The 23864-nt window shown below is 38.7% G+C and overlaps 1 protein-coding gene across 1 annotated transcript in view; it reads left to right on the top strand.

Annotated features, from left to right (window-relative positions):
- strada (STE20 related adaptor alpha) overlaps positions 1 to 23106 on the top strand; it is a 273305-nt gene extending 250199 nt beyond the window's left edge. The window contains exon 12 of the mRNA XM_051941370.1: positions 23043 to 23106. Within this exon, the coding sequence (XP_051797330.1) occupies positions 23043 to 23091 (49 nt within the window). The 3' untranslated portion in view covers positions 23092 to 23106. The remainder of the gene's footprint in view (positions 1 to 23042) is intronic.
- Positions 23107 to 23864: the final 758 nt, after the last annotated feature.

Below are 23864 nucleotides of genomic sequence, written 5' to 3'. Positions count from 1 at the left end.
GCAGGACGGGAAGGTGTGAACGTCAGCTGTGTTTGGGTTAAACGGTGTTGCTTTGACATCGTGCTTTAGTTTCTGATAATTCTAGATCTAAATGAATCCACAGCCAAAAAAATCCAATGTGAGATTTTAAAAGATGCTTCCTGCTCAGTTCAGCTTTACTATTCAGATTAGTTTGATTTTGCTGCCAGATCACAATGTTTTTAAAATGTGTAAACTGCTCAGAGTTCTGAACTGACCTGCATACAGAAAAGAACAAGATGTCCAACCCTGTCTGCACGAACTACCAGAGCTCACATCCTGCATATTCTTAAGTTTAATTTTCGTTTGTTTCTTTCAGTTTTCACTCACAGTTAAATACATGCCGATAGCTACATGTGAGAGGCTTGGTTAAGTTTAGGCACCAAAACTTTTTGGTTTTGGTTTGGAAAAACATCACAGTTTGGGTTAAAATACGATTTTTTGTTTTGTTTTGTTTTTGCGACAAGTTTAAAGCTTCAGCTCTATTATCTTGTAGTGTTTTTTAAAAATGTATTTGTGATACATCACAAATAAGCATGTTCAGCAGAAAACACATTTCCCTGAAAACACAACTAAGAATACAATGAAGTTGATGCTGGGTTGAGACATTATGTGCAGCAGGCTGCTCTATGAAAATAATTATTGAGATAACTGAAATCAACGTTTAAGGTTTAATTTGTAAGGTGATATCCAGTGGAACCCAATAAAAGTGTTGTAAGTGTTGCTTAGAGTACTTCTGAAGTGTAACACCTCACTCTCCCTGCACCGACTGCTTCCATAGCAGCTGCTTTCAGTGTTTGTATTCACTGAGTGACTTCTGCCAGCACAAAACTGTGACTAATGTTGATCTAATGTGACGTAAAAGTTGCATGAATTCTGATATGACTGAGGTTGATATGAAAACAATCAGACATGTATGGCATCACGTATAGAAGTGGCTCAAATAAGACCTGAGAAGATCAGGTTAAGTCTGATTTTGACCTTCTTTTCCTGTAGCATTAAATAAATTACCGTGAAAGTTGCTACAAATATTATCTGTGCCAAGAGGATGAATCCTAATTACTTCGTTAAACTTTTTTTGCGGTTCAGAGTGAAATGTCACTGACTCTGTAGCTTCGAGTTGCTCAATGGATCAGAGGTTTCACATGAAAGAGGCGCCACGTTGAGACAAACACTCTGGGGAATTATCATCAATTCTGCAATTATTCTCACCTTATCTGCAGATTCAGCTCTTTGTTTTGGTTTTCTGCCTCATAAATTCTGCTCGCATCGCGCTCACTTCCAGCTGCAGCAGCTGACTGATGAAAACCTGCCAGGAATGTGCCTGATTCGAAGGTGTGGAGGTACGATGACAGCACAAGCATCTCTGTGGTGAACAGCTGGGATGGAAGTATTTGGGCATCATGTTGAAATCAAATTAAAAATTTTGAAACAGTGACAGAAAATTGCCTGCTTTATTTGTTTGGAGAACTTGTATGATCACTAATCTGACATTAGGATCGGTGCAGATCGATGCGTTTCTCTACTGGACTGAAGTGTGGGAAAACTCAAGATCAAATGCTAACAAGACAGGACAGGATAAGATTAGATAAGACAAGCAATGTCAAATCGAATCTGATATAATAAAATAATAAAGTGTAGAAAATAATACAAATAAATCAACAAAAAACAATAATAGTAGCAATAACAACAACAACAATTATCAATAAAAATAACAAGAAAAGCACTCTTGCCAAGGCTGCTCAGTCATTGTATAATTTCAATTATTTCAGATTGAGGCAACCAAAATAAAATCACATTTAACTAACAAACTATATTGGTAGACAATACAGGTTTTCACTCAATTTTTTTCTCAATGCACGCTGTATAAAGTTTAAACTGTCATTATATTTATATCCATACATATTTATAAATTTATCTATATATCTATCCACATATCTAGTCAAAGAACAGAAAAAAATTATTAATTTACATGTTGACTGTAACAGAAACAACAACTAAAAGAACCTCAACAAGAACCGGCCAAAACTGTAAAAAAAACATGAAAAATCTGCATAATAACTGCAATTATTTCTCTTACAACGAGTGACCATAAAGTTACACGGTTTTACTGTATTTAAATCCACCAACATCATGCTTATTCTGCAGAAACTTGCAGTTATTTTCACTATTTCCACAGTTTTTGAACTTAGTATTTCATCCATTTTTGTCATTTTTTTCTGGAACCTTTGCTGTCAAGGTTTCACTGCTTTTCACCGGATGTTTATTGTCTTCTTTTTTACAGTGCATGGTGTAAGTATTCCACTTTCAAAAAATATGTATTGGGATGGTTTTAATCATTTTAATGTACTTGAACTGTGTACCATCTCATAGAATGATATCACATTGAGACTTCAGGTATCCGCAGATTTCCCTCTTCAATAAAAACATTTATTTTAGATAACTGTAATATTAAACACAGAAATCCTGAGAGCCTCTCTGCGTTATATTCCATTATATTTTTAATTATCACCTGCTGGTTTGATTTTGTGTTGTCTTTTAGAGAAGTAAAGACATTTCTACCATAAAATGACACATAAAAGGAACAAATTGGTGCATAAAAATCACCGGAAAGCAGAAAATTACTTGTTTGAAGTTCAAAAGTTCCAGAGGGAGGAAACACAGCCCTCTGTTTAATCCTTACTCCTTTGTCGCACAAAAGTCTTTAATTTCAGTAAAATGGGATTCCCAAGAATCCAATTCCAAACTATTTCCAGGGAATTCCAACACCTGGAACATTTTACAACAAACAATTAAACAGACACTAAATATGAAGTGACATGGATCAAAAAATAAATAAAATAACTGGGAATTACCTCATAGATGTATGCTGCTAAATGGATCCCTGGTTTTCATGGATCCAGAAGTGTTTCAAAGCCTCCTCTGTGTTTCCAGGTTTAAATCTATGCTCAGCTGAAGTTCAAAATTGATCAGGAAGAAGCTCGCAGCTTCTGGGATGAATCGTTGGTGTCTTCCAGATAACTGCCATCATCAGCCACCTACAGTAGAGCAGATAAACCTGATAAACTCAGCTGCTAGCAGACGGCAGAAAAGCTGCGAGACAGCAGACAACACTTTTATTCTCTGCCCCTGTTTCATCTCTTCCTCGTCTCCTCTCTGACTGTTTGTTGCACGAAACTCCTTGACAGGTACAAACATGGGCTGCATAATTACTCTGAACGTTTTGGGAGGCTGTTAGGAGAAAGTGAAGACGGAGCTTTCTGTCATTTGTTGCTCAGATGTGCGTTTGTGTTGCAGGAGAGGAGGCACTTTAGCTCCAGCAGGCCGGGTCTCTTTGTGAAATTACACTTGTCTCGTCAGCCTGTAACACGCTGCAGGATTATGCTGGCACGTCTGCCGACACGAAATCCTGGCATTAGGTCGACTCACTGGCAGGGAAACGTCTCTGATAGCTGGTGAGAGCAAATATTCTGCATATCAGCAATCTGACATGGCTCCTGATTGCTTGTTTTAATTGAGTTTTGCTCTTTAAGTGCCTCCCTTCAACCTACTTCCGCTTCACTTCCAGGTTTTCTCCGTTTTTCCAGAATCTGTTTTGACAGCCACAGAGAACAGGATGTTTTATTCAGCTCGCTGCTCACAGACAGAGACTAATACAGCTGTAATTTTTCCTTGATTCCGTCCTGAAATTATGTCCTCCGACTGCATTGTTAGAAATAATTTTTGAGCTACTTTTGACCAGATATCTGCCTGAAATAAATAAACAACGCAATTAAGGAGCGAAATGATACCAAGAATGCAAAGCAGTGCACTTTGTTGGTGAGAAGTGAAATGTAAAAGCTTGTAAGACAAACCTAACGAGACTAAGGGGAATATTTACTAAGCCTGATGCAAATCATAGCCACAAGTGCAGAAAGACTGCATTTATACCAATTGTTCAATTAGGTGGGATAATGTTTTGATGGCTGCTGTGCGTGTTTGGAGAGAAATTACATGAGAACCAAGTTGTTTTCTGCTCAAATACAAGTTGTGTGAAGAGAAGAGTCTTCTGGCAAACAGAAGAGATATCTGACAGCCACGATGCAGATTTTTTTTCCCTTCAATCAAAACTTATTTTAAATAACAATATTAAATGCAGAAATCCTGAGAACCTCTCAACATTATATTCCATTTTGTTTTTAATTATCACCTGCTGGTTTGATTTTGTAGTTTCCTTTACACAAATAAAGAAATTTTGACCATAAAATGACACAGGAAAGAAACAAATTGGTGCATAGAAATCACCGGAAACCAGAAAATGAAGTGTTTGAAGCTCAACTGTTGCTGAGGGCGGAAACACAGCCGTCTGATTAATCCTTATTCCTTCAGTGGTACACATTGTTGTGGTAGATGCGATTCCCTAGCCTAGCCACGCTACAACCATGTTTCTGACGGCACAAGGGTCTAGGCACGCTCGACAGGGAGGGAAGCGGGCTAAAAGGTTGTCTATCAAATCCCTCTGCAGCAATTGGGTAGGTATACAACCAATCAGCGCAACGAATAGGCTCCTAGAGCGCCGGAAATCAGAGAATGCGGTAGTTCGGAGAAGCCTTATTTATACAGTCAATGGGTGAAGCTCAAGTATATTACAGACATGTTAACAGAAAGATTATTCAGAGTCGGTGCTAATGGAGCTCAACGACTGTTGTCGTTTTTGTTGTCGACCCTGGCAGAGAATTAAATCCGTTGCCGTGGGTTGTCTAGCGCGGCTAGGCTAGTTGTTTCTGTCAGAATCATCGCGCCTCTGTTGTCACTTAGTTACGCCTGCCTTCTGACTCTACACTTCATGGTGATTCGTCCGGCCAGTTTTAGGAGCATCCAACCTCGAGGCTTACCGAGGGTAACTAGACCCACCCTGGCAGAGAATTAAATTCGTTGCCATGGGTTGTCTAGCGCGGCTAGGCTAGCGATTCCCGGGAATGTACCTCAAATCATTTCAAGGAAATTCCAGCACCTGAAACAATTTCCAACAAGCATGAAAACTGAACACAACTGTACTTGTAGGTTAAATAAAATCCACAGTGCTTATGAATGTAGCTGTTAAATGTGATTATTAATTGCTTTCTTGTTAATTATTGCCCTGTTTATTCTCTTTGATTTTACTTTTGACATAATTGAATATGAGACCTTGAGTTTTAAATAAAAATAGAATAAAAGAATGAAAATATATTAAAGGGAAGCCAGGGGAAACTAAAGTTACCTTCTAAGCATAAACTAAATACAGACAAAATATCAGATTGTGCTGATTTCATTTTAACGCTCAGGAGTGGGCATTAAGCAGAGGATCTTGAGATTAAAACACTTCAATTTCTACATTTTAATGTCGTTTTCCCCCATGAATTTGTGCATTTTATGCATCAGTTTATGTCAGAAACATCAATTTCTTTGTCCTCTGCTGTCCTGGTCTCTTTCCCTTTCACCCTTACCCTGACAGGTCGAGGCAGACGTCTGCCCTTTCTTTGCCTGGTTCTGCCAGGCCGGTGATTTTCTATTAAATGGCAGTTTTTTCTTCCTACTGTCATCAACAACCTTGTTCTAAGAGACTCATTTGGGTTCGTTGGGCTTCTCTCAATATTATCATTCCTCACTATGTGAAGTTCTCTGAGATGACCCACGGTATGATCTGGCGTGTGAATATCTGAATAAAACTGAGTTGAAATTATTCATTTAAGAAAAAACACAGGATTCTGACACCAGGTTCATTCTAAAATGTACTTAAATACAATATAGTGAGGCCCTGAGGAATTATGTGTTGCTTTCAAATATGTATTCTCTTGTCGATCAGCTTTTAATTTAATATTTGCCCGACTGAATCAACACACTCAAAGGTAATTTACTCTTATGTCCTGTTTTATTTGGAGATGTAACCTCTTTAAATTAGCATATGGTACCTATACAGCTCAATGGCAAATTAATTCAAATTAATTCAGAACTCTAAAGATTGAATTCTATGTTTAAATATTGTCTCTGAAACACCTGTATGTCGTTGCATGTGGATGCAGTTGCTGGTGTTGTGCTAAAAACTGCTTCCTCAACCTGTGTGATCCACTTTATATCTGTCTGCAGCTGCTTTTACTGGCATCAAAAAGGCACAAACACTCAACCCAAAAGTGTGTATTTGTGAATCTTTAATGTTTCTCATGATTGGATAATTGTAATGCAAAAAATGTTTGCAGTTATTAATGTAATTAGTCATCACACTTAGGATGATTACAGGCAATATAAATAGTAACGCAGGCTGTACATGTTTGGTTTGTCTTATATCATCGTTTTGTCTGTAATTAAGATGATTTACAGATTAGTTTTGTGCAAAAAAAAATGAAGAAATTATCTCTTGTGCAGTTATTCTATGGGCTCTAATCTTTATAATGTGACCTTCATGAATAAAGTCAACTCATTTTGATGCATTATTAACATTTCAGTCACAACGTTGGAGCTGCAGTCACTTCTGCAAGTGGAAAACTGCAGCATGTGAGCTGAGTTTTTCTTATAAAGCTATTTTACTGATTTAAAAAAAACGAACAAAACAACTGAACTGGTTGTAATTTAGGGCACGGACCAGATAAAATGAAGCAACGGCATGAAGACAGATCAGTTTTTGGAATGAAACCTGCTTGTCGTCTGGAGAGCTTCAGAAAAAAATACAGATATGTTGAAATAATTTGGAGCTTTGGTTGAATTTAATGAAAATATTTACATGATAATGCAGATAATAAGTCACACATAGTTCATAAAAATAGTCAGAACAACTACTGAAATCATAAACTACAAACATGGAGCTGTCACACCTGCTCACTGATTGCTGGGTTGCCAGGTTTGCAGCTACCTCAGTTCTACAGTGGCAGAAATGCTGTTGGACTGTAAATAAGTACATTTAAGCTAACGGCGGATAATCTGTTATGATTAAAATTTATGTGTTTTATATATGTAGAACACTGCACCACAAACGTGAAACCATTTCACAAAATATTTGGCTTTTTATTCAAATGAAATGTCATCGCTAAAGAGGCGGAAACTAACAACCTGGCAACCCAACACACCTGCACGTAATTTGGTATGAGCATGTGGAAAACAAGACGTGCGACGACGATGAAAATGCAGCGACTTCTGGTCAAACTAAGGGGCACAAAGACAGTCATTTAAGTGGAAAAACGAGGGAAAATGAAGCTGTAGAAACTGAAAACCAACAGAAAAGTGGCCACAGACTGCAGCAGGTGTTGGAGTTAAACGGGACAGGTACGAACCAAAGCAGTCAGACGGATTTTTATTGGACCTCCACGGATGCAAACTTTTCAGTTTAACGTGCAAACAGCTCAGTTTGGATTCAAGTAACTCGGAGCTCCAGTTTCAAGGAAAACTTCAATGCACTTATTAAGTGAACTCCTTCCCACCTGCTGTGACCTAAAGACGGAAGGAAACGCTGCACTGCTCCTGTCCTCCACTATGAAGGTAAGCCTGCTTTTAATTAGGATCAGATTTCTGCGTTACAGTCTGGTGCATATTGGAGGTTCATATATTAGTTGGCAGATCTGCTTCAGTTTTGTGACTTTTGGGGTTTTTGAGGAAAAAGCAACCCAAGTTGGAAACGGGCCTCCTGCTGGATAACCTGATTTACTGCAAACCTCTTAATTTTCAACTGTGCATTAATATAAGGGGAAGGATAGTTTAATATACAGACTTAAATAGTTTTATAATCCATAAATCTGTTGAATTTTGATCAGGCTATCAACTTACAAATACAGCTATTTTGTGGTACAACTTGTCAAACCTACTCAGTTTAACAATCAATTTTTGTAAATATTTCACATTGAAAGTGTTGTCTTATTTTGTTTTATTATGACATGAAGCAACACATGGTTAAGAAAATCTCAGTAATTGGTTTGCGTAAAGTGATATTTTTTCCAGTAATATTTCATTTAAAGTTGGGACTTTTCAGGATGGTTTCCATTTTTTTTTTCCACATTTCAATGAGTAATCAAATATTATTTGATGTACATGTCCAACGTTGCAGATTCAGAATCAATACCTTGATGAGAAATAACAGGGAACATTTTAGGTATTTATCTTTAAAATTTCCTGAGGTATTGTCATTCAAACACAATCTAAAAATTTCATGTGCATCCAAACCTGCTGGAAGTGAATTGAGACAAAATGTTTTATTTAAGTCTTAGCAAGGGTCCACGAAGATATTTTGAAAAATGTTTACTGTTAAAATAAATAAAATGATACAATAACTGCAAATACCTGTAAAATATATTTTTTTAGCTGTCAAACGTGATAAAAGGGATAATTACAATTTAAGAAAATTTAGGTTTTTAATGTGAACCTTTTTTTTATGGTTTAGGCCTATTTTTTTTAAGAGCTAACATGTGAATTTTTTGTTGTTTTCTAAAAAATGTACTAATCTTATCTTTAATTCACCAAAACAGACAATCTGTAAAATAACTGTTAAAAATTTTGACCTTAATCATAATTTTCTGTCAAATAATTGCACATGCCTCTAAAGCAATGTTTTATTTTTTAATTTATTCTTTTATATGTATATTTTTTTCTGATTTAAGTCTTATAGTGTAATTTCAAAGTCTTGTTACATCAGAATTTTTTACCTCAATCATAATTTTCTTTCAAATAACTGCAAATGCCTGTAAAGTAATGCTTTATCTAATTATTGCTCATTTAAATATTAAAAATAATGTAAATTAGCAGTTATTAAAAATGTCTGATACAAATGCCAGTTTACAGTTTTGATAATTTTTTTTATTTATGGTTAACATGTGAATTATTTTTTTCTGTGATTTCAATGGATGATATGTAAAATTTTACCAAACAGGGAAAATAACAGTAAATTGCAAATCATTTTTCTTTCGATGTTGGCATGGTCGTATATCATTAGTTGCCTTTTTTAAAGAAAAAAATGTAATTTTACAGGTGTTATCCTGCTAATAATGTCTGTTTTTGCTTAATATATTAGTGATTGCGTCTTTCCCCCCACCCCCCCTGTAGCTTTTATAGAACTACACAACCCTGCTTGAAGAGTTGTTACTCCCTCAGTCAGCTCTTGTGTTGACTTTGTGCTGCCTGTGTGGCTCCTGGAAAATTGATTACAGGCCTCACCCAAGCTGTTCATCTTCTTTTGACTGCAAATATCTGCTGAAAACTTTCTTCAACAGAGAGTAAAAACTGACATTTCCGAACGCCTGGCGTGGCTAAAAAAAAACCCTGTCCCTTTGATGTGCTGTGACTTCAGAGCAGTTGGGTTGTGAAACATGAGTAAACTGTCTCCTTCCTGACGTCACACCGGATGATTCACGTCTTTTTGTGGTCTGGTTAACTCTTTTTGGCCATTCTGTCTTCACTTGTAGCCGAATGTAGTATTTGATGCCCCCGAAGAGACGTCTGACATTGCCTTTTCCTCTCGCCTCTGATATTCTCAGTCCAATTTCCCTCCTTTTTTTGCTTTCTGTTCTTAACACCTTCCTTTGCATCGCGCTGCTCTTCCCTCACCCTCCCGCTCCTAACCAGTCTCTCCTTCAGCGTCCTTCCCCCTGCCATAGTCAGCCACCTTTTCCTGCATCTTTTTTTTTTTTTTTAATCCCTGTAGCATCCCTCCTCTTCTCTTGTCTCCATCTTCCTCTTTTCTACCATCTCCGTCCTCCTTTGGTTGGAGGTGCAGGTCCAGTGAGGTGTAATTGGGTTGTGCTCCGTTAGAGAACCGCTGGGAGACGAGCTTTAATCTTTAGTCTCGCTCCAAACGTAAAGGAAAAGCTGGCAGGCTTTCTGGACATTGCAGAGGTTTTTCCCTCCGCGCCACACACGTTTGCATACTCCTTTATGAAGACACAATAGAGAGATCATTCAGCACGAAGCCACACTGACAAACAACAAACTCCACTCAGAGCCTTCAAAAGACAAGTTTCTATTCTGCATCTGCCCACAGCAAGTAAAGCGCATTAGAGCTCTCCAGGTGGTGTGTTGACTAGATAATGAGCATTGAGGTAATTGATTGGGGGTTGTAATTAGTGGTTAGCTGTCACTGATTAATCACAGTCCACTACTTCCGACGTTATCATCTCTGCTTGTTTTTGAGCATGTGCGTCCGCCTCACCGGGCAGAAATCGAGTCTTTCATTGTGTTGCTTTAGCTCTGACCTGGTGCTCCAAAAACGCTCTCCGTCTTCCCCGCCTCAAAAAAAAACCAAAAAACATTTCATTAAAGTGCCGCTCCCTTTCATTGCAGCTGTTTCATTTCCTCGCCCTCGAATCCCTCCAGTTATTAAAAATATATAAATAAACACGAGGCAGCGATCGGCGCTCCGGTCCTCCAGGCTTTGTCCTATTGTCATTTGTGATTAGTGCTGGTTTGGCAAATTAGCCCGCTTTAATCTCACAATTAAATGATCTAATAAGTTTTGCAGTTGTATCAGATGAAACTTTTTGTGAGTGACTCATTTGTATGCTGAAGCCTGTGAAATCATTTCTGTTAATAGGATAATTCCGCTGCTAATCAGCAAGTTTTTTTTTTCTTTCCTGCTCAGATGAGGTACTGCTGAGCTTCCTGCTACAGCTCCAGATTACTGGCAGATAGCCGCCGTGCTGAACGCTAATATTCCAGCAGAAAGACCTTTTTTTGTGTGTGTGTTTGTTCACCTGTACAGTGGTCAGGCCAGTTGATGGTTGTCTGCCGGTTAATAGTCAGGTTGAGTGCAGCCTGCAGGTCGGCACTGTCATGGAAACAGGCAGCAACTCGCAGTGGTTTAACCTTCTGAGGTGTGTGTGCTGTCTGAACGCGGCTGGTTATGTCTTTGTACTTCTGTCTTTGAGGTTTAAACTGCACAAGTGAGGACAGTTTTTTGGGAAAATGCAAACATTTTTTGCTGGTTGTTGCTTCTTCAAGGTGTCATTGGAGGGTCAAAGACACAGTAAAGGAATAGATCAGTGTTTCTCAAAGTCCAAACCAAATGGAAAGTCAATCCAGGCTCAGTCTGCACCTCGTGTTCTGAATACAATGGCTTCGAAGCTGGAAGGTTTCTATTGGGAATAAACTTTCTATTTAGTGACCTATATAGTTAACAAATCCAGGAATTTGTAACTGATTGGGATCAGGTTTGTTGAGCACAAACCTTACTTTGGTCTACCGTAGGGATGCAACTTTAATGCAGTTTTTTTTTAACCTATAGCTTTGGTGTACTTAAAGTAGGACCAGGACTTTAACACGTTAATTAATTGCAGAAAAAATAACGCATTCAAAAAAATGATGCATTTAATCGCACGTTGCTCAGGTCCCTTCTGTCTGGAACATCTTTAACACTGATGCACACTCCAGCTCTGTAGGTGGCGATGATGCAGAAAGTCTGTTTGCCAGCCGCAAAGAAGATACGCAGGATGCACTCCACACAGAAATGTCAGATCAACATGGTCTGCTTCCCGCACTGCATTTGCATAAATTAAACTCCTTCATGCAAATGAGCTCCAGGACGATGCACCATACATTAGCTACAACAGTCGTGGTACCAGCAAACGGTGTAGCCAGCCCAGTTTACAAAAAGTCTTCAAATGTCAAATATAATGGCTGTAATTGCACTTTGAATTTGCAGTAATCTGTGAAAGTGGTAGACAGATGAAAAAAAAATGCATCGATAAATATAAATGAAACATAAATATTTTTAAGTTCACGCAAATATCTATTCGATTCAGTCATCAACCAAAATTTATCTGAATTAGAAAACTTTGCTTATTATGTCAAATATTTATATTTCACAAAAATGTGATTATTCATGATTAGTTAATTACGACACCTGTAATTAGATAAATCTCTTTAATCGCTTCCCACCACCAACTTGAAATTATATGGGATTATTAAATGACTCTATTGCATTGAAGCAAATAATTTTCTTTGTACATCCCTAATAAATAGTGCAACTGGGGATTATTTACAGAAATCCCTTTTGTAAGTTGATGTAGTTTCAATGTTGTTTATTTCCAGAACTTAATTTGGGAATTGTGGGGTCAGTGCTCACAATCAAACAGCAGATAGTAGACATAAGGACCATTTCTTTCATGGGACGGCAACTAATAATAATAATATAAATGTCAATTAATTGGTAGAGTATTCAATCAATAAATTAGTTATTTGGTCTATAAAATGGTTAAAAACATCAGTCAAAGCCCAGCATGACGTCCTTAAATTTCTTGTTTTGTCCAGAGTCCAACAATATTCAGTTTACTGTTATAAAGAAGAAATCAAAAAATATTTACGTTTAGGAAGCTGAAATCAATAAATTTAGCCTTTCAGTTCTTAAAAAATACTTTAATGATCAATCAATTTTCCAAATTGTCAAAATATATTTAATAGTGAACATCTAAGGGATTAATTGGTTCATCTCTGTTCCTCCATATGAAGTAGTTAATACTGTACATGTTGTGTTCTGTGGATGTGAATTGTGATCGTAATAACTGTTTCTGCAGCTGACCTTTCTGAATGTCTGTTTCTGAAGCTGTATCACAAACTGAAATCCATCTACTTCTATCTGACCACCTCAGTCGGATCTCAAATTAAATCTGGGCTAACTATCTAAATAACCAGACTCCACTGGGGCAAAGCATTCTCATTTGAGTTTTTTTTTTTTTTTTGGTATTTACACTTTCTGTAGCTTGTGGTAATTTGGATTAAACAACATGTTAAATGAATTTGGAGAAAGGGGGGGAAAAAGTTCTCTTGGAGCCCTGTGAGGCACCAGAGGACAATAATACAACACTCCAATTATACAGGCTTTATCCAAACACACCGCGGTGGCAGACCATTTTTCAAAAATGATTATCAGCATTTGCATTTAAGCAGCAAAACTGAAAACTCTCTAACAATGCATTTGATACTCCTGGAAAAAAACAACTTATGAATAAATAACTTTTGCAGGAGATAAAACCAGCTCTGATGATGCTGCTTCATCCTTCTTTGTTCCCAGAGATTTCACAGCAGAAACCATGAATCTGAAAACATGCAGGTTATTAAACCTCCGTAGGATTACACAACACGGTCTCACGGGGATTCGTGAAACTGTTACGTAAATTTTTTGTTTCTTTTTCGTGCGCACCAACACGATTTCGTCATGTTTTTCGTGCCGCTCACCACGAAATGTTTTTCGTGTTGCTCACAACGAAACCCGCTGTGGTAATCACAGCTGAAAGTGGTTTATACCAGCGGATTCATGACGATCTAAGCTGTCCATCGGCGTATACTGCTTGTGTGATCGCGTTTGCGGCCGCCGGCCGCCGGACATTCTTGAAATTCCTATGCAAATTGGGGAAAAAAAAAAAAAAAAAAAAAAAAAAAAAAAAAAAGGTAAGTGTACCACCGGGTTATGGTTATGGTTAGGGTTATGGTTAGGGACGATGTCATGCAAAATATAGCGTTGGATTCGCCATGGTTTTACATTAAAAATATAATACACACATTCGTTTGAAATACGTTCTGGGTGGCACGAAAAGTCCGCCGTTTAAAATACATTGGTGCGCATTTCGTGGTGAGCGGCACGAAAAACATGACGAAATCGTGTTGGTGCGCACGAAACCGAAACTAAAACTTACGTGACAGTTTCACGAATCCTCGTGAGATCGGGCTGGATTACAATGACGTGTCGGAAGACTGAAATAATGAATGGAATTACCTGCTGTTCCTCTGTCTGTTTGGACACAGTGTGGATCAAACTGCTGCTGTTTGATGAAGTAACATATTGACGGACATCTTGTTAGTTTTTGGCCAAATCAAAGTGAAATTACTGATATTGATTGAATATTCTGAGATAAATATAAATAGATTAATTAGTTTTCTCATCTGTGTTCTGTTAGCTGCAGTGCAAATCAGGACCAAGTATGAGAACATAGCATTGCCTTGTAGTTCATGTAGTTCCTGTGATTAGTGTGAAGCTCATCAGATTTGCAGATATACACACGTGGACAAAATTGTTGGTACCCCTCAGTTAAAGAAGGAAAAACCCACAATTCTCACTGAAATCACTTGAAACTCACAAAAGTAACAATAAATAAAAATTTATTGAAAATTAAATAATCAAAAACAGCCATTACTTTTGAATTGTTGATTAACATAATTATTTAAAAAAACAAACTAATGAAACAGGCCTGGACAAAAATGATGGTACCTCTATAAAAGATTGAAAACTATTTGACCAGAGTGACATGATTAACTCAGGTGTGTCATTTAATTGACATCACAGGTGTTTCCAAACTCATAATCAGTCAGTCTGCCTATTTAAAGGGAGACAAGTAGTCACCCTGCTGTTTGGTGAAAAGGTGTGTACCACACTGAACATGGACAACAGAAAGCGAAGGAGAGAATTGTCCCAGGACATCCGAAAAAAAATGATAGACAAACATCTTAAAGGTAAAGGCTATAAGACCATCTCTAAACAGCTTGAAGTTCCTGTGACAACAGTGGCTCATATTATTCAGAAGTTCAAGACCCACGGGACAGTAGCCAACCTCCCTGGACGTGGCCGCAAGAGGAAAATTGATGACAAATTGAAGAGACGGATCGTTGGAATTATATCCAAAGAGCCCAGAGCAACCTCCAAAGAAATTAAAGGTGAACTCCAAGGCCAAGGTACATCAGTGTCAGATCGCACCATTCGTCGTCGTTTGAGCCAAAGTGGACTTCATGGGAGACGACCAAGGAGGACACCACTGCTGAAAAAAACTCATAAAAAAGCCAGACTGGAATTTGCAAAAATGCATGTTGACAAGCCACAAAGCTTCTGGGAGAATGTCCTTTGGACAGATGAGACCAAACTGGAGCTTTTTGGTAAGGCACATCAACTCTATGTTCATAGACTCAAAAACCAAGCATACGAAGAAAAGAACACTGTCCCTCCGGTGAAACATGGAGGAGGCTCAGTAATGTTTTGGGGCTGCTTTGCTGCATCTGGCACAGGGTGTCTTGAAAGTGTGCAAGGTACGATGAAATCTGAAGACTATCAAGGCATTCTGGAGAGAAATGTGCTGCCTAGTGTCAGAAAGCTTGGTCTCAGTCGCAGGTCATGGGTCTTCCAACAGGACAACGATCCAAAACACACAGCCAAAAACACCCAAGAATGGCTGAGAGAAAAGCGTTGGACTATTCTAAAGTGGCCTTCTATGAGCCCAGATCTGAATCCCATTGAACATATGTGGAAGGAGCTGAAACATGCCATTTGGAGAAGACACCCATCAAACCTGAGACAACTGGAGCAGTTTGCTCATGAGGAGTGGGCCAAAATACCTGTTGACAGCTGCAGAACGCTCATTGACAAATACAGAAATCGTTTAATTGCAGTGATTGCCTCAAAAGGTTGTGCAACAAAATATTAAGTTATGGGTACCATCATTTTTGTCCAGCCCTATTTCATTAGTTTGTTTTTTTAAATAATTACGTTAATCAACAATTCAAAAGTGATGGCTGTTTTTGATTATTTAATTTTCAATAAATTTTTATTTATTGTTACTTTTGTGAGTTTCAAGTGATTTCAGTGAGAATTGTGGGTTTTTCCTTCTTTAACTGAGGGGTACCAACAATTTTGTCCACGTGTGTAACTAAGAATCTGTATCACTCGCATAAAATTGTGAGGAACCAAACGGGTGAAAGTTTTCTTATAGCAAAAAAACCCCAACCCTGAACAGATGTATGTAGCGTCATTTACCATGGCAATCTAGCAAGTAAAAAAAGAGCCTCCTTTTCATGATAAAAAACTTTGACTTTCCTCTTAGCATACCTTTATTCATACCAACCGTTTAATCTTGTTTTCATAGTGCTGCACTCTGAAGGGATTGTTGAGTTGCATTAATGCAGTACAGAATATATTTTGCTTTTATTTCCCACAGAAGTAAGTCGTCCACTTTGGTTTCTTGCTGCATCAGTCACAAGAGATGTGACGCTTGCAGTGAAATCATGTGGTGGAGTTCATGGGTCACTCTGATGCAGCTAATTGCAGTAGAAGTTGTATCCTCAGATGTGTTTTGACTCGCTTGACAGGCATGAATGTGTTTCTTTGTTCAATTTTGTCACCATTCATCTGGACCTTCTGACACAGAGAGAAAAAAAACGATGCAGACTTTTGATTCATAACGTTGAGGACTTGGTCACCTTAGTAACCCAGAAAATAGGGGAGAAATATAGATAGAAAAATGTAGTTAAAGGGTCTTATTTTATTCTTCATCATGACATTCTTACTAATTCTAATTAAGTAATTTTAGCTCCTCAACTTTACCTAACATTTAATACATAAATGTGTAATTTTTAGCAGTTCTAGTGTCTCATCCGAACCAGAAAGAGAAAAATGAAAGGAAGTGAAATTTAAACCGAAAGCTAATGGTCTCTTGTTCCTAATGGTAAACAAACCTCGGCCTCCTGAGTGATGGTAGGTGTTCACAGGAGATTTTCCACATAAGGGATCACATCACTTTCTAGCATTGAGGCCTGATGGGTGCACAACTCAGCAGGGCATGATAGATAGACAGACAGACAGACACAGGATTTACCCTCTTTCAGCCGTGCAAACATTTGCTGCATCATTTGGAGGCTCTTGCGTTTCAAATAGGAAAACCTTCTCTTTAATTACAAAAACAATTTAAAAAAAATGTTTCCTAAAACATTTGAAGTCCGAAATAAGCTGCTAATTCAATCTTTATTTTAGATTAACCCTTTAAGCTTCAGTGTACCGCCGGCGGTACACCTACTAATTTGCATAGGAATTTCAAGAATGTCCGACGGGTGCAAACGTGATTATACAAACACTATACACCGATGGAAAGCTTAGATTCTCATGAATCCGCCGGTATAAACCACTTTCAGATGCGATTACCACAGCGGGTGAGAAAAACACATTTGTCCGACAAAAACAAATATTCATCCATCCGTTCTCTATACACGGCTTCAACGCACACAGCGCAACTCACATTTCCGGGTTTATTATTACACACACAAAAAAAGATTCCACAAAAAACGGCCATAATCCAACCTTTTACATCAGATGACACAAGCCAGTAAACTATTTTGTCCAAAACATGTCCTGAAGTCGGTATAAAATCCCAGAATCGGTCGTTTTCAAGGAAATGCACCTCCCGATGCGCGTCCAATATTCCCCGTATTTTTCGTAATTTTTTTTATTTAAAAATAGAATATTAGCGATTTTTTTGTACTGAAAACGGCTGGAATTGACTGAAGCTTAAAGGGTTAATGAACGTTAATCTATGTTTGTGAAAAATTTTACGAGGCGTTTGGGTCACAGTGGACATTCTATGTTTACATAAAGTAGCGAACTCCTCAACTTTTGCAAAAAATGATGAACAGGCAGCGCCCCGCCTCTCAAAATGCTACCACAGTGCGTTGCAGGACGTCTCTCAGATAATGAATGGAGAACGTCAAAGTGACGCATCCTGTGGACTCAAACCATAAACGTGTGGTTGCAGCCAAATGCTTCCATCTTTCCATCCTATGTCTTTACTTTGATTTTGTCTCTTTAAAACCAGATGAATTTCTAAACGCAGTGCTTTCAAAACAAATTTATGCTTCCTGCAAAACAAAGCAGTTTAGTTTGAATAAAATAGATTTTTTTTTTCTCCTAAATAGAACTTGGAATGCAGTTTTATTACAGTTTGTGGAGACTGGGGCTTGGTTTTCTTTCCTTTGTTGTTGGGGATTGATATCAGGGTCAGAATTAGCGTCAGGTTAAAGTGAAGTTTGCGAGATTGGCTTAATGTTTCGGGCTGGGGGATGCATTACGCCAGTGAAGGTCCTCGCCAGTATAGCGGGATGAACGCGGTGTGTGAGAAGGGAAGGGAGTGGGATAGTAAATCCCTCATTTCACCACAGTGCAGAGGAATGCCAGCATGATGTATGAGGTCACTCGTCCTTCAAGAAGATTTGCTCGATCCGCTGTTATCAGGCTGCTGTTCACCACACACACACACGCACACACAAACAGGCCTGGGCCTACCTGAAAGGTCACCGTAAGGAATGTTGGTCTGTCGTTTTGGCTTTTACCCTTCATTAGCTGTAAAATATCTCTGTCCAGCTGACTCCGTGAGACAGTCTCTTTCCTATGTTTGTCAGAACCTCATGAATTCTTCAGGCAGCCGATCGACCTCCTTCTCTTCATCCTCCTCTTCCTCCTCAATTTCCAATCACTCAGGTGAGCTGATGGCTGAAGTCATCACAAATTCTCCTCACACTTTCACCCAGTCTGTGTCAGTCCTCCTCATCATGACAGGGTAACACATGCACACACTCATTCACTCACACTGTCTGGTCTGGTTAAAAATTCCATCAAACCCCCCCAAAAGCTGATGCTGTATTGCTGCTTTTTTTGTTTTTTTTTTGTTTATGTGCTTCTGTCTTTCTCCTTCTCTTCTCCCTTTTTTTAAAAAAATTCTTTTTTAAAACGTTCAATTCAAAGTTTTCATTAAAATGCAAAGGATTTTGGCCCCTCTCACTTATTCCTCTCTCAATCTGCCAATTTCTCCCCACTGCACTTGAGAATTATCTCGACTTGTAAGGCTGTGCGAGTTTGTCTTCCTCGCTGATTCGCTCTCTTTGCGCTGCTCCAGGGGGTGCGGTTATTTCTCTGTGGGGGGAAATACAAATATCTCTGCTGCACCGGGCCAATTAGTCACCCCGACTGTTCCTGTGAACTCCACGTCGTCACATTACAGCAGTCAGTCATTTACCTCCCATTGTAATGATCTGCGGCAAGAGCTCTGACCTCAGAGTCGATAGTTAATTTGTCATCTCAGGATCACAATTAACAGGAAATTAGAACAGTTTAAATGACAATAACGAAGCCGGAGCAGCTGATGTTGGCGGTTTCGGCTTTCTGACAGTTTCGTGGGAAATGAATTGAATAGATGAATTTTTTAAATTTTCTGGTCAAGGTACATTAGAGGTGAGGCACTGATAATAAACTTCATGTGAAAAACAATATTCAAAGTGCCTCGCGACAAACAAAACAGCATGCAGAATCATTATGAGGGAGGCAGCAGAATAAGAAAGAAAAACAAAAATGTGCTCTCCCTCAAACATTCGACACTGAAAGTTTTTTAATTAAGACTCTCTGCTGCAGGTTTGTGAAAAGCTTCATTTTCTGCTCATCCATGACCACGTGCTTAATTTCCTTTATAGAATGACACCTGATGATGTATGTTGTGTTAATTATAACCACATCACCACAGATCCAAAGTGAATAAATAAATGAATGAATTACAGAAGCTGCACAAAGGTGCATGTGCAATGATGGGAATAATAATCATCACTGTGCTGTCGCTCCGGCTAATGACTCCGAGCATGATGCCTTGTACAATATGCAGCAGTGCCGCTAATTTAAAGTGTGTAATTGCAGTCTGACTGGAGTTAAAACTAAATTTACACTGCAGATTAAAGCTGTAAACCTTAACTTATCATGACGTTTAATTTTAGCATTATTGCTGAAGTTTCTTTCTGTGCAGCTAATTTTTTTTTACATTATATTTTGTACTTCTTGTCTGAGCAGTGCAGAATTATCATTTCTTCTTCTTGTGCTTATCCCAAACTCAACATAATACGCTTGATTGCCTGCAAACATGAGGATTTTCCAGAGAAAGGACTGAGAAATAAAATGGCCATACAAGAAGTAGGTTGAATCGCTCCTGTGTTGCAGCAATCAGCGAGTAGCATGTGCTGCTCCGGTGGGAATCCATTAATAAACAGCTGACAACATGACGCACACTATAAACCAGAAGCAGCAGGGAGAGATTGTGCTTGTTGATTATAATGAAGCACTTCACAAAAGGCGCTTCAGAGGCACTTTTCATGGCTGCAAACACGTGACATATGTCCTTTCATAAGTAAAGAGTTGAGCTCACATTGTGCTTTTAGACACCCAGCAGTGTGTGTGTGTGTGTGTGTGTGTTTTGATGGACTATTTTCAACAACTGACATGGAGTCTGATGGGGATTCTGTGCTTTGTTCCAACTTTTCTCTCCTCCTTTTTCCCCTCTGTGCTCAGGGAAACGTGCAGCTCAGATCTCTGTTGGACCAAACATCTGTTCAGCCTCAGTGGAAGTTCAGGATGAGTGTGAAGGAAAACTTGTGTGTGCATGTGTGTTGTGAGTATTGCATGTGATGCTTTTTGTACACATTATTGTGCTCAGATGTGTACAATAACTGGCAGAGGAAAATACTGGTGCCACATTAGTGATTAGCCCTGATCTCCTGGTTGGAAATCCTGTATGGCTTCATTTTTATGCGGACCTTGTTGCTCTTTCAAACTTTCTTCATCATCACTGTCTTACTTTTCCAGAAAAAAACATACATTGATTGTAACAAATAAACGAGAATGTTGTTTAGCTGTATGCGAAACGGATGTAGTATAAATTATTGCTTTTCTCCACCACCATCATCTTGACTCCACTTCTGAGGTTTTCTTCTTCCTTCCTCATAATGTGACCACCATAAGAACTAATAAAATGACTGTTTGGTCTGATAACCTCCTCAGTTTTTCCTTTTGGGTCACTGTAGTAAATGTTCTTAAGTCTTTGAACCCTTTTTGTCAGTTGGTCCCTCCTGATTGAACTGTTTGTGGACATTTAATATGTAACTCTGAGGCCAATGTCTGGAAGTTGTAGGCAGAATGTGGACGTTTAGATTTTTAACCTTGACGTACCACCAACATGGAGGCATCTTCCTGATCATAAATTCATTCAGCAGAATCCTGAAGAACCGCATTCAGCTATAAAGCCTATAACAAGGAGTCCTGCAGCAGATGACCTGACCTCTACACGCCCTTGACCTCAACACCACTGAGTCTTAGATTGTATAAAGAAGCATAACGCACTGAAAAAGCCTAAATCTCGAGGACAAAGTACCTTGAAATCATTGTACACAGGTTTGCCTATAAGAGAATCAGTGCAATCTTAACCCTTTGAGCTCCATGGAGGCACTTTCTTTTTATTTGCATCCCTTCCTCTCGGTTGATTTGTTCTTGAAGTATTTGTTGCAGTGAGTTTTAGTGCATCACATTAGTCAATTCAAATAAAACCACATGATTTCACCTCTTCAGCACTACTAGTTGCTGGTCTGTGCAACGGTGTCAGTGAGGAAAAATAATGTAGAAATTACATTAAATTTAGGTATAGTCAGAATACAAGTTTTTATCTCCACTTTTTTTTATTCCTGTTTAATGACTCATGAAGTTGTCATTGCATTTGCCTTGCTTTTGTCTCTGCAGTTACACCACTGTATGTGAACAATTACAATTTATTTAATTGAATTATGTGAATTTTTTCCATCAGGTCTTCAGTAAATATTTTTCCCACGTAAGTCGTACAGTTTCTCACTGTCGTGTTTCTGGAATTGAGAGTTTAGACAGTTTCCACTATATATTTATGTAAAGATACCTCTTTCCTCAAACTTTGATTGGATTGTTATGGGGAAAAAAAGGAAATTGCATCTGTCTCTTATAATGAACAATACAAAACCTCAGTAATAAAGTTAGTGTACTGAGAGAATAGTCAAAGGCTTATAGGTTTAATTTAAAGGCTGCTCACACCCAGTATTGATTTGGGCCTTTCTTTCTTTACTCCACTTTGTGCAAAGTAATTGATTAAAAAGCAATATATAAATGCAGTAATATTTATAGTAATAATAATGATAAAACAATTACTGTAACTATAACTGCAACAGCAACGCCTGAAACGATAACAATGGCAATAGCAGCAACAACCACATTATATATATCAGCAAGTACAACAATGACAGCAACAATAACGCCAGCAAATGCAACAATAACTACAACAGCAACGATACCAACGGCAAAAATAGTAACGGCCTCAACAACAACTCAAATGGCAACAATAACCTCAACAGCAACGTAATGGCAACAATAACAGCAGTAACAGCAACAACTTGATAAATAACTACAGTGTCAACAGTAATAGCAACAACAACCACAGCAATAACAGCAGAAAAAACAGCAACAGCTACACCTAGAACAGCACTCAGAGCACAGTCCTCCGCCAAGGGTGCTCAGTCGTCTTGTCATTTCTGACGAATGAAATCTTTAGAAGATTCATGGATCCAGACTATAAGTCCCATCACTGCTAAATCTAATCAGTTGGTCTTTGTGTCATTTCTGACCTTCCCTGAAAATTTAATCCAAATACATTAATCTGTTTTGAGTAACGTTGCGAACAGACAAACCAACGGCGGGCGTCAAGTAACTCTGCCTCCTTTGCAGACTAACAATAACTGAAACGGCAACAACAATGGCAAGTGACTGCAACACTAATAACTTACACCAATAGCAACTACGTTAACCGCAACAATAATTAATAGTGGTAATAGCGAAAAAATGCATTAAAAGGTGAATGGAAAGGATCTTGACTATCGTGTATTACATCATAAATGCACAGATCAGCCACATTAAACCACAGACTGCTTAAGTAAATAACATGGATTATCTTGTTACAATGGTGGAATATGTCAGTTAACGTCTACTAAGGCTGTGGTGAAGAGTCACTGACATCCAGGATACACTGATATATGGGGAGTAAAGACTGGCCCACATGATTTGATCCCATACAGGAGCTACTGTAGCATAAACTGCTGCAAACCTTCATGCTGCTACACAGTGCAGTTTGTTGTGCAGCTGCAGATCAGTCAGAGAGCCCATATTGACCCTTGTTTACAGCTGAAAGCAACTAAGAAGCATCAAGACTGAACTATGGAGCAATAAAAGAAGGTTGTCTGCTCTGATGAATCATGTTTTCTGCTATACCTGGAGACAGACTATTCTGCTGGTAAGCCCTGAGTCATGTGGATGTTACTTCATGGCAGTTTGCTGAAGGATAAAACTCCCTGTAACACTGCAGACACCGATCAGAAATAGTTTGAGGAACTCGACAAAGAGCTCTACATGTTCAAATCCCATGAAGTCCATCTACCATCCCAGATGTTTTCTACTGCAGACAGATCGGAGCTCCTCCTCACAGCGTTTGTTTCTGTAGTTCTCTGTAAATGGAGCAGAAGCCTGAAGAGTGTTTCTCTCTTCTGTAATTGTTATAAGAGATTATTCCACTCTGTACATCAAACAACGAATGAATGGCTGCTTTTTAAACCAAATTTTTACAGTTTACACTTAAATCCTTGAATCTGCTCTGACTAGAAGTGTGATATTAAACTAAATATAAATCTAACTATTGCTGCAGAGTCTCGCACGTGGTGTTTTGTGCAGTTCAGGGGTGGAGGATATGAGGACGGCGTCGACTGGACCCGCCAGCCTCAACGATATTGGTCCACACTGGGGGTCTTTAGTGATAGAGGTGGTAATAAAATAAAGATGAGACTGGGCCCATGATATTTACAGAAGGACAATGCGATTACGAGACGACTGTTAGTTCTGCTATGAAGCTCTTGGGTTGTGATGAAAAGCAAGGGCAAGATATTAAACCTGAAGCGTTTTGTAAAAAGCTGCCTTTTGCCATCCGCACCCGCCTCAGAGAGAACCTGGGTGTCATGTAAATAAAGAGAGAAAGGAAGCAGGATGATTGCTTTAGAGGGAGAGGGACGGGCTGGGGTGGGGGGCTTAAAGAAGGAACGAAAAGGGCTGGAAAATGTGTCAGTGAAATATACAGAGAAGGTAAATGGAATCTTGTGAGAAATGAAGGATGAAGGATGGCATATTGAAACCTGGGAGGGAGATGAAAAGTGAGCCGGTGTGAGAATGACAGTCGGCTGCACTCAGTATTCGGGGCAGAGCAGAGGTTTGGATGTGGACAGTCAAACGGATC

Source organism: Acanthochromis polyacanthus, chromosome 21 (genome assembly GCF_021347895.1).
Source record: "Acanthochromis polyacanthus isolate Apoly-LR-REF ecotype Palm Island chromosome 21, KAUST_Apoly_ChrSc, whole genome shotgun sequence".
Lineage (NCBI taxonomy): Eukaryota > Metazoa > Chordata > Actinopteri > Pomacentridae > Acanthochromis > Acanthochromis polyacanthus.
This window is presented reverse-complemented; position numbering and strand designations above follow the sequence as displayed.